The sequence below is a fragment of the Syngnathoides biaculeatus genome, chromosome 20, assembly GCF_019802595.1.
Source record: "Syngnathoides biaculeatus isolate LvHL_M chromosome 20, ASM1980259v1, whole genome shotgun sequence".
Taxonomy (NCBI): Eukaryota; Metazoa; Chordata; class Actinopteri; order Syngnathiformes; family Syngnathidae; genus Syngnathoides; species Syngnathoides biaculeatus.
The window spans coordinates 4,364,110-4,376,205 of NC_084659.1; the positions used below are offsets into that span (position 1 = coordinate 4,364,110).

General features: G+C 45.4%; 1 protein-coding gene across 4 annotated transcripts in view; it reads left to right on the forward strand.

Annotated features, from left to right (window-relative positions):
• The window catches only part of LOC133493198 (mitochondrial 10-formyltetrahydrofolate dehydrogenase-like), a 212,475-nt gene extending 202,495 nt beyond the window's left edge, over window positions 1-9,980 (forward strand). For all 4 annotated transcript variants that reach the window (XM_061806244.1, XM_061806245.1, XM_061806246.1 and 1 more), the window contains one exon: window positions 9,186-9,980. In XM_061806244.1, coding sequence (XP_061662228.1) covers window positions 9,186-9,241 — 56 coding nt within the window. In that variant the 3' untranslated portion in view covers window positions 9,242-9,980. The remainder of the gene's footprint in view (window positions 1-9,185) is intronic.
• Window positions 9,981-12,096: the final 2,116 nt, after the last annotated feature.

The window sequence follows — 12,096 nt, forward strand, 5'->3', positions numbered from 1 at the left end:
GTTGTGAATGTGTGCCAAATGCAGATGAGCAAGGATGTGGCTGCAGCATTAATGCAAATCAAATGCACCTGATATTTACTTGGCTAAATCCATCCATCCATTTTCTTCGCCGCTTACCCTCACAGGGGTCGCAGGGAATGCTGGAGCCTATACCAGCTGTCAACGGGCAGGAAGTGGGGTACACCCTGAACTGTTTGCCAGCCAATCGCAGGGCACATCAAGACAAACAGCCACACTCACAATCATACCTCGGGGCAATTTAGAGTGTCTGATTAATGTTGCATGTTCTTTTGGGATCTCGGAGGAAAGCAGAGTGCCTGGAGAAAACCCATGCTGGCAAGGGGAGAACATGCAAACGCCCCACAGGCAGGTTCGGGATTGAACACTTGGTTATATGTACTTTAAAAACAATAAAGTGTTCATTGTGAAGGATGAATAATGGTGGGGTTTGGGTGCTGCTTTTGTGCTACTTCATTCACCTGATGCTTTGTAAACAGCTGCTTGACAGGAGAGAGGATAGAAGAAATGGTGTGTAGGGTAGGGTAGGGTTCCTCACGCAGAGAGCATTCTTTCGGCATGTATTGGTGAAGATGTCTTTATTGGTAGGAATGCTGGTCCCCACAGTCTTCTGAACAGCCTTTGGTCTACAGTGCCTTCCTCTCTGCAGCCAACCAGCTGCCGTGATACTAATGCTCAGAACATGCTTTAAAAGCCATAATACCATACCATATATTCACATTATATTTTGTACAATCTTTGTTTCACCGAAGTCAACTGAAGTGCTTTTCCAAGTAAAATTAAATTAGCGTGTTTCAAATGTAAAAAAAAAAAAAAAATCAATCAGTTTCATTGGCCAAGTGTGGAACAACACACAAGGAAATTGTCTCTGGCAGTCGGTGCTGCCCTTGTGCGACATTCAGAACAAAGAACAGACAAACTAACAAGAACAAAAAACAAGAGATATTCAGTTAATAGGATAAGAGTGTCTCAACATTATGTTAAGCTTGTACAGAGTGCCCTTACCCGTTCGCGGTACACATTATAGACCAGTGCAATGACAATTGTGCAAACTGTCCAGGTTAAAGGGATGAGTCGTATGATAGTCTACAGACTGTATGACGAATAGTAATACTGATTGGACCAGCAGGATGTGAGGATATGTACAATGGTACTAGGCAGAAAAAGTAGGTTCACTGATCAAGAATTTAATGACTCAATTGCTAGAGAGAAAAAAAACGTTTGAATGCCTGCTAATTTTTACCTGCATTGTTCGTTAGTGTTGACCCGATGGAAGGAACTGGAAGAGCTGGTGGCCAGAATGTGGAGGGTCCGAAAGGATCCCGCCCGCTCTGGACCTAGTTTGAGTGGCGTGCAAGTCTTCAAGGGTGGGCGCTCACAATCCCTTCAGTGGTTTTTATTGTCTGATTCTGTCGGAGTTTGTCCTTTTTTGTGGCTGCCCCAAACCAGACTGATGGAAGTACATGTCATGAGCATGCGGTGAGGTAAAGGAACCAAATGCAGGACTCTGAGGCAAGGACATGATCTTGAGGGTGGTTTTATTTCAGGGAGAGGTCATACATGGCTAAGCAGTCCAAAATGGTAAAAGGACGAACACGGGTGGCTAAAAGTTAAAGTCCAATAATCCTGAAACAAGGTCCGAAGTACAAGGCAAAGTTTGGAAGGCAGATGCACAAAAACGCGAGGCCACAGGAAAGGTCCAAAAACATGAAATGAGGTCCGATGACTACGAGGCAAAATTTGAAAACCCTGTCACATACACACAAACACAACGAACTAGCGCCTGAAAGTGAGAAACTCAAGTCTTATATGCCTTGCCTAATTAGCGTTCATAATTCGCAGGTGTGGGGCTGCTGCCAGATGCACTTCCACCCAGGGCAGTAGCTTGGCCATGCCTGTGACACGACACAGTACTAATTGAATGACAGCTGTGTAAAACTGTCTCACCAGCTCTTGTGACAGGCCGTGCTTCCTCAGAAGCCGCAAAAAGTACATCCATTGCTGGGCTTTTTGGAGGATTGAGTTGATGTTCGTCTCCCACTTCAGGTCTTGTGAGACTGTGATTCCCAAGAATTTGAAGGTCTCGACGGTTGACACAAGACAATTGGACAAATAGTTACACTTGCAAAGAAAATGCAGCCCAATGGGGCCACAGGCCAGTGATGTCGGCCTCCGCTCTTTCACCGTTTCTTTCAGCTGCTGCCTACTTTCGCTGGAGATAACAATGTTATCTGCAATAGTAAGGGGTTTAGGGCTTATCCCTGATGCTGCCCCAGCTCCACCTTAAATTCATTTGTCACACGTACAAGACACCTCACTGTTATGATCCTCTCATACATGGCTTTTTCTTCTTCTTTTCCTTTCGGGTTGTCCCGTTAAGGTTCGCCACTGCGTGTCATCTTTTTCCATCTAAGCCCATCTCTTGCATCTGCTTCTCGACCAAAATCTGCCCTCGTGGCTTCCCTCACAACACCTATCAACCTTCTCTTTGGTCTTTAACTCGCTCTTTTGCCTAGCAGCTCCATCCTCAGCACCATTCTACCCATACACTCAATCTCTCGCCTCTGGACATGTCCAAACCAGTGAAGTTTTCTCTCTTGAACCTTGTCTCCAATACATCTAACTTTGGATGTCCCTCTAATGAGCTCATTTTTAATCCTATCCAACCTGCTCATTCCAAGAGAGGATCGCAAAATCTTAATTTCTGCCACCTCCAGCTCTGTTTCCTATTGTCTCTTCAGTGCCACCGTCTCAAATCCAACATCATGCCTCACTACTGTTTTATAAACTTTGCCCTTCATCCTAACAGACGCTTCTGTCACACAACACTCCAGACACCTTCCGGCGGATGTTCTAACATGCTTGGGTCTTTTCCTTACCACACTCACCATTGCTCTGGATTGATGACCTCAAGTATTTGAAGTCATCCAACCTCACTATCTATTCTCCTTGTACTTTCACACGTCCCACTCCACCCCTCTCATTCACACACATATATTCTGTTTTACTTCGTCTAATTTCATTCCTCTTTTCCAGTGCATGCCTCCATCTTTCTAATTGTTCCTCCACCTGCTCCTTGCTTTCACTGCATATCAAAATGTCATTTACAAACTTCATGGTCCAAGGGGATGCCAGTCTAACCTCATCTGTCAGCCTATCCATTACCATGTCCTCCTTCACAACATCCATCAACCTTTTCTTTGGTCTTCCTCTCGCTCTTTTGCCTGGCAGCTCCATCCTCAGCATCCTTCTACCAACATATACTCACTCTCTCACCTCTGAACATGTCCAAACCATCTAAGTCTGCTCTCTAACCTTGTCTCCAAAACATCCAACTTAGGCTGTCTCTCTCATGAGCTCATTTCTAATACTATCCAACCTGTTTACTCCAAGCGAGAACCTCAGCATCTTCCTTTCTGCTACGTACCTCCAGTTCTGCTTCTTGTTGTTTCTTCAGTGCCACCATCTCTAATCCGTACTCTTCTGTCACAAAGAACACCAGTCAGCTTCCGCCAACAGTTCCACCCCGCTTGGACCCGTTTCTTCACTCCCTTACCACACTCTTCGTTGCTCTGTATTGTTGACCCCAAGTATTTTAAGTCGTCCACCTTTGCCCCTCACATTCATGCACGTATATTCTGTTTTACTTCAGCTAATATTCATTCCTCTCCTTTCCAGTGTGTGCCTCCATCTTTCTAATTGTTCTCCGCCTGCTCCTTGCTTTCACTTCAAATCACAATATCATCTCTGAATATCATAGTCCAAGGGGATTCCAGTCTAACCTGCCAGCCTATCCATTACGACTGCAAAAAGGGAGGGGCTCAGCGGGATCCCTGATGCAGTCCCACCTCCTTATTAAATTCTTCTGACACACCTATGGCACATATCACCGCTGTTCTGCTGCCCTCATACATGTCATGTACTATTCTAACATATTTCTGAACCACACCGGATTTGCGCATGCAGTACCACAGTTCCTCTCTTGGTACTCTGTCATAGGCTTTCTCTAGGTCTACAAAGACACAATGTAGCTCCTTCTGACCTTCTCTGTGCTTTTCCTCTAGGATCCTCAAGGCAAATAATGCATCTGTGGTACTCGTTCTATGTATGAAACCAAATTGTTCCTTGCAGGTACTTACTTCTGTCCTAAGTCTAGCCTCCACTACTCTTTCCCTTAAATCCCATTGTGTAGCTCATCATCTTTATTCCTCTATAGTTTCCACAGCTCTGAACATCACCTTTGTTCTTATAAATGGGGACTAGCACACTTTTCCTTCATTCTTCTGGCATCTTTTCACCCGCTAGTATTCTATCGAATAAGTTAGTCAAAGACTCCACAGCCACCTCTCCAAATTGCTACCATACCTCCACTGGTATGTCATCAGGACCAACTGTCTTTCCAATTTTCATTCTGTTCAGTGCCTTTCTAACTTCCCCCTTCATTCCCACTTCCTGACCACTTCATGATCATTCACGCTGGCCTCTTTAACGCTACCTTCTCTCCTTCTTCTTTGTTCATTAACTTCTCAAAGTACTCTTTCCATTTACTTAGCACACTACTGGCACCCGTCAAGATATTTCCATCACTATCCTTATTCACCTTTACTTGCTGCACATCCTTCCCATATTTATCCCTCTGTCTGACCAACCTGGAGAGATCCTTTTCTCCTTTTTTCGTATCCAACCTAGTGTGCATGTCATCATATGCCTCTTGTTTAGCCTTCGCCACCTCTACTTTTGTCCTCTGTCACATCTCAGTGTAATCCTTTTGCCTCTCCTCAGTCCTCTCCGTGTCCAACTTCTTCTTCGCTCATGTCTTTCCTTGGATGACTTCTTGTATTTTGGGGTTCGACCACCAAGTCTCCTTCTTCCCTTTACTACCAGAAGGCACCCCAAGTACTCTCCTGCCTGTCTCTCTGATCACCTTGGCTGTCGTCGTCCAGTCTTCCGGGAGCTTCGGTTGTCCATCGAGAGCCTGTCTCACCTCTTTCCGGAAGGCCGCACAACATTCTTCCTTTCTCAACTTCCACCACATGGTTCTTTGCTCTACCTTTGTCTTCTTAATCTTCCTACCCACCACCAGAATCATCCTACGTACTACCATCCTATGCTGTCGAGCTACACTCTCCCCTACCACTACTTTACAGTCAGTAACCTCCTTCAGATTACATCGTCTGCACAAAATATAATCTACCTGCGTGGTTCTACCTCCGCTCTTGTAGGTCACTATATGTTCCTCCCTCTTCTGGAAATAAGTGTTCACTACAGCCATCTCCATCCTTTTTGCAAAGTCCACCACCATCTGCCCTTCAAAGTTCCTTTCCTGGATGCCGTACTTACCCATCACTTCTTCATCGCCCCTGTTTCCTTTACCAATATGTCCATTACAATCTGCACCAATCACAACTGTCTCGCTGTCTGGGATGCTCAGAACTACTTCATCTAGTTCCTTCCAGAATTTCTCTTTCAACTCTAGGTCACATCCTACCTGTGGTGCATAGCCGCTAACCACATTATACATAACACCCTCAATTTCAAATTTTAGTCTCATCACTCGATCTGATACTCTTTTTACCTCCAAGACATTCTTAGCCAGCTCTTCCTTTAAAATAACCCCTACTCCATTTCTCTTCCCATCTACTCCGTGGTAGAATAATTTAAACCCTGCTCCCAAACTTCTAGCCTTACTACCTTTCCACCTGCTCTCTTGGATGCACAGAATATCAACCTTTCTCCTAATCATCATGTCAACCAACTCCTGTGCTTTTCCTGTCATAGTCCCAACATTCAAAGTCCCTACACTCAGTTGTAGGCTCTGTGCATTCCTCTTTTTCTTCTGACGCTGGATCCGGTTTCCTCCTCTTCTTTGTCTTCGACCCACAGTAGCTGAATTTCCACCGACGCCCTGTAGGTTAGCAGTGCCGGGGGCGGGCGTTGTTAACCCGGGCCACGACCGATCCGGTATGGGATTCTTTAGATGAACGCTCATATTTGTTTGGCACAGTTTTTACGCCGGATGCCCTTCCTGACGCAACCCTCTGCATTTATCCGGGCTTGGGACCGGCCTACAGATTGCACTGGTTTGTGCCCCCATAGGGCTGCATTCTTCACTTTTCTCATTCATGCACATATATTCTGTTTTGGCTAATCTTCATTCCTCTCCTTTCCAGTGCATGTCTCCATCTTTCTAATTGTTCCTCTGCATGCTCCCTGCTTTCACTGCATATCACAATATCATCTGCGAACATCATGGTCCAAGGGGATTCCAGTCTAACCTCATCTGTCAGCCTATCCATTACCACTGCAAACAGGAAGGGGCTCAGAGCTGATCCCTGATGCAGTCCCACCTCCATCTTAAATTCCTCTGTCACACCTAAGGCACACCTCACCTTTGTTCTGCTGCCATCATACATGTCCTGTACTATTTTAACATACTTCTCTGCCACACCAGACTGACTCATGCAGTACCACTGTTCCTCTCTTGGTACTCTGTCATAGGCTTTCTCTAGATCCACAAAGACACAATGTAGCTCCTTCTGACCTTCTCTGTACTTTTCCACTAGCATCCTCAAGGCAAATAATGCATCTGTGGTACTCTTTCTAGGCATGAAACCATACTGTTGTTTGCAGATACTTACTTCTGTCCTGAGTCTAGCCTCCACTACTCTTTCCCATAACTTCATTGTGTGGCTCATCAACTTGATTCCTCTATAATTCCCACAGCTCTGAACATCGCCTTTGTTCTTAAAAATGGGAACTACAACACTTTTCCTCCATTCTTCAGGCATCTTTTCGCCCGCTAGTATTCTGTTGAATAAGTTGGTCAAAAACTCCACAGCCCTCTCTCCAAATTGCTTCCATACCTCCACTGGTATGTCATCAGGACCAACTGCCTTTCCATTTTTCATCCTTTGTAGTGACTTTCTGACTTCCCCCTTACTAATCATTGCCACTTCCTGGTCCTTCACACTTGCCTCTTCAACTCTTCCTTCTCTCTCATTTTCTTCATTCATCAACTTCTCAAAGTATTCTTTCCATCTATTTAGCACACTACTGGCACCAGTCAACACATTTCCATCTCTATACTTAATCACCCTTCCCTGCTGCACATCCTTCCCATCTCTATCCCTGTCTGGCCAACCTGTAGAGATCCTTTTCTCCTTCTTTCGTGTCCAACCTGGTGTACATGTCTTCATATGCCTCTTGTTTAGCCGTTGCCACCTCTACCTTTGCCCTACGTCGCATCTCAATGTACTCCTTTCGCCTCTCCTCAGTCCTCTATGTCCCACTTCTTCTTCGCCAATCTCTGTATGACTCCCTGTATTTTGGGATTCCACCACCAAGTCTCCTTCTCCCCTTTCCTCCCAAAAGACCCACCAAGTACTCTCCTGCCTGTCTCTGACCTTGGCTGTTGTTTTCCAGTCTTCCGGTAGCTTCTAATAATAATAAGTGTTCACTACATCCATGTCCATCCTTTTTGCAAAGTCCACCACCATCTGTCCCTCAAAGTTCCTTTCCTGGATGCCGTACTTCCCCATCACTTCTTCATCGCCTCCGTTTCCTTTACCAATATGTCCATTACAATCTTCACCAATCACAACTCTCTCGTTGTCTGGGATGCTCAGAACTACTTCATCTAGTTCCTTCCAGAATTTCTCTTTCAACTCTAGGTCACATCCTACCTGTGGGGCATAGCCGCTAACCACATTATACATAACACCCTCAATTTCAAATTTTAGTCTAATCACTCGATCTGATACTCTTTTCACCTCCAAGACATTCTTCGCCAGCTCTTCCTTTAAAATAACCCCTACTCCATTTCTCTTCCCATCTACTCCGTGGTAGAATAATTTAAACCCTGCTCCTAAACTTCTAGCCTTATTTCCTTTCCACCTGCTCTCTTGGATGCACAGAATATCAACCTTTCTCCTAATCATCATGTCAACCAACTCCTGAGCTTTTCGTGTCATAGTCCCAACATTCAAAGTCCCTACACTCAGTTGTAGGCTCTATGCATTCCTCTTTTTCTTCTGACGATGGATCCGGTTTCCTCCTTTTCTTTGTCTTCGACCCACAGTCGCTGAATTTCCACCGATGCCCTGCAGGTTAGCAGTGCCGGGGGCGGGCGTTGTTAACCCGGGCCACGACCGATCCGTTATGGGATTCTTTAGATGAACGCTCATATTTGTTTGGCACAGTTTTTACGCCGGATGCCCTTCCTGACGCAACCCTCTGCATTTATCCGGGCTTGGGACCGGCCTACAGATAGCACTGGTTTGTGCCCCCATAGGGCTGCATTATTTTCATTCTATCACTCCAGCACACAATTGACAGCAGTCAACCTATTTTCATTTTTATCCTAAATCATCCTCCCAACTGCACAATCTCTATCTGTCTGTCTGGCAAACCTGAATAGGTCCTTTTTTCCTTATTTAGTGTCCAACAGGTTATACATGCCTCTTGTTTGGCCTTTGCCACCTCTAAATTTGCCATTCATTGCATCTCATTGTATTCCTTTCACCTATCCTCTCTCCCACTTCTACTTTTCTAACCTCTTGTATGAATTTCTTTACTCTGCAATTCCACCACTAAGTCTCTTTCTCCCCATTCCTTCCAGAATATACACTCCGTAGTCTCCTGACTCTCTCTCTAACCAACTTGGCTGTAGTTTTCCAGTCTTCTAGAAGCTCTTCCTGTCCACTAGGAGCTTGTCTCACCTTGTCCTGAAAAGCAGCATAACACTCTTCCTTTCTCAGCTTCCACCACATGGTTCTCCGCTCTGCCTTTGTCCTCTTAACCTTCCTCCCTAACAGAGTTGATCTTCCACAGCACCATCCTATGCTGTCTAGGCCTACCATACATTACACATCACTGAAGCATGGAGAGTCAGCCAGGGGTCCCACATACACAGATGCACAATATTCATTTAAATGGTATAAATTGCTTCTCTTCACTATCATTTTGATTTGCTGACAAGAAACTTGAATTCAATTAATTTCTTAGTGCTGTAATACACAGTAAAGGCAACAGCTGCTTTGTTCTTGTTAAAATGACTGCTTCAAATAAATTAGTTACCAAAGAGTGGGAAAGAAATTATTATATCAGAATATTTCTTTTTTTGTACTGTGTCACATTCAATTACAACATGGTCTCTTTCTCATTCACAGGAGAGGATGCTCTTATGGAATACCTCAAGACCAAAGCAGTAACTGTGGAATATTGAGGCACTTTTCAAGAGAGTTTCAACCATAACTTCATCAGAAGGAACCTTTAAGTCCAATGAGACAGCGAGCACACGTCAGTCATTTTTTTCTTTGTGTTTTATAGTAATGTATTTCAGGAAACCGCATTACGACATATTGCTATGAGGCTATATGTTTTTATTTTTTTGACCTAAGACCCGAAAAGGATTTTTGTTATCTCCAATTTGGATTATTTGTCTTGCTTATTAAGTATAAATGTTAAAATTTTTCTGATTTGGATATTTGTTGTGTATAATATATACCTACAATATTGGATATGTCTACATTCACATCACAGACTTGGTGAAGGTGCAGGAGGCAAAAATTTGAATAATACACGGCACCAACGTGGACCATATTGATATGGAAGAAAAAAAACGCCACCACTTTTTGCATTTACTTGCTACTTTTTGAATGTCGCCAAACCTCTTACTGCTTTCTTGACCACCTTGAATACCGCACAAAACAGCATTTTTTTTTCAGTCATGTTTTCCCACCCCCACACACGCACAGTGATGAATGGTAACAACTACATAAAAAGTCAATTTCTGAATTATACGGGAATTCATAGAAGTTGAATGGGTTGGGAATTCATATGAGGAAAGATGGTGATAAGCACCATGCAGAAGCAAGATACAGTACGTGTGCATTAGGATTAGCAAATTGGCAGGTGAATTTGACATCTATGCTGCCATAAATTACAGCGTTCCAATAAAGAGTTACGACAAAATAAGGCTTCATCGTGATCTTTTCGACAGGATGATTCATTAGCACACCCACATCACAGTTCTGAGGTTCTAGGTACAAATGGGTCTTCCTCTGTGGAGTTTGCATGTTCTCTCCATGCCTCCATGGGTTTTCCCCAGGTACTCATATTTCTTCTCATGTTCCAAAGACTAGCATTGCTGGTTAAATGAGGACTAGATTATTCGTAGTTCTGAATGTAAGTAAGGACAATTTTTGCTTAAATACACCTTGCGATTGGCTGGCACATATCTGTCACGACCCATCGAGACGTAGGTAGGACTCAAATGCAGGAGTCGGAAGACGCAGAGGTAAATCGGGGAAAACATTAAATATTCCAAGGTTGGGGATCGGGCAGGCAGTCGGGTGCAGCAGCGGTAGTCAGGACGTCGAGCGTAGAGAGCAGGTCAGCGGGCAGGGAGGAGTTGGGAGAACGATCAAAGCAGACAGGAGTATCAAGGGAGTCAGGCTTACGGGGTCGGTCGGAGAACAGGCGGAGGTCGGTACACACGGGTTGTCGATCAGAGATATGGGAGTGCAGGAATGGGGCATGATTTGCAACGATCTGGCGCCGGACCAGTCGTCCCCATAGTTCTATATTCACCGGGGCCAATCAGCCAGCATGAGGTGCAGGTATGTGCCTCCCAGTCAGCGCGAACGCACTGGCACCCGCACAGCCAGGGCTGGACTGGCAGGACCGTGACAGAACCCCCCCTCTAAGGCACGGCCCCCAGACGTGCCTAAACAAAAGAAACAGACAGACAAGAATTAACATATCCAGGTGCGGGTGGAAGGGGGTCCGGAGGAGGGAACAACCCCCCCCCCCTACCCCAGTCTGGTGGCCATCCAGGCCACCAAACGCGAGGCGTCCGGGTGGACCGGTCAGGAGGACGACCCGGATGCCAAGCACCAGGATCCCCATGGGGTGATTCAGGTGGAGGGCCTCGGAGAGGAACCCAACGGCGAAGCAGGAACCATAACAAGGCATGCAACAGCTCAGAATGAACGCCTACCCAGACGTAGCTGCGGGGCGGTCACTGACCAAGCAGGAGCGTGGGGCGACCACACCGTGTCGTCTTTTTCCATCTATCTTGGCCATCCTTCTATCTAACACCCATTGTCCTCATGTCCTCCCTCACAACATCCATCAACCTTTTCTTTGATCTTCCTCTCGCTCTTTTAACTGGCAGCTCCATCCTCAGCACCCTTCTGCCAATATACTCACTCTCTAGCCTCTGAACATGTCCAAACCATCAAAGTCTGCTCTCTCTAACCTTGTCTCCAAAACATCCAACTTTGGCTGTCCCTCGAATGAGCTCATTTCTAATCCGATCCAACCTGTTCACACCAAGCGAGAACCTCAGCATCTTAATTTCTGCTACTTCCAGTTCTGCTTCCTTTTGTTTCTTCAGTGTCACCCTCTCTAATCCGTACATCATGGCCGGCCTCACTACTGTTTTATAAACTTTGCCCTTCATCCGAGCAGAGACTCTTCTGTCAAATAACACACAAGGCACCTTCCACTAGCTGTTCCAACCTGCTTGGACCTTTTTCTTCACTTCTTTACCACACTCACCATTGTTGAGTATTGTTGACGTCAAGGTTTTGAAGTCATCCACCCGCGCTATCTGTTCTCCCTGGAGCTTTACTCTTCCTCCTCCACCCCTCACATTCATCCAACTATTTTCTGTTTTACTTTGGCTAATAATCATTCTTCTCCCTTCCACTGCATGCCTCCATCTTTCTAATTGTTCCTCCGCCTGCTCCCTGCTTTAACTGCAGATCACAATATCATCTGCAAACATCAAAGTCCTAGGGGATTCCAGTATCACCTCATCTCTCAGCCTATCCATGCCTGCCGCTAACAGGAAGGGAATCAGTGCGGATCCCTGATGCAGTCCCACCTCAATCTTAGTCTTCTGAAACACCTGCGGCACATCTCACCGCTGTTCTGCTGCCCTCATATGTGTCCTCTACCAATAGAACATATTTCTCCGCCACACCAGTATTGCACATGCAGTACCACAGTTCCTCTCTTGGTACTCTGTCATAGGGTTTCTCAAGGTCTACAAAGAGACAATGTAGCTCTTTC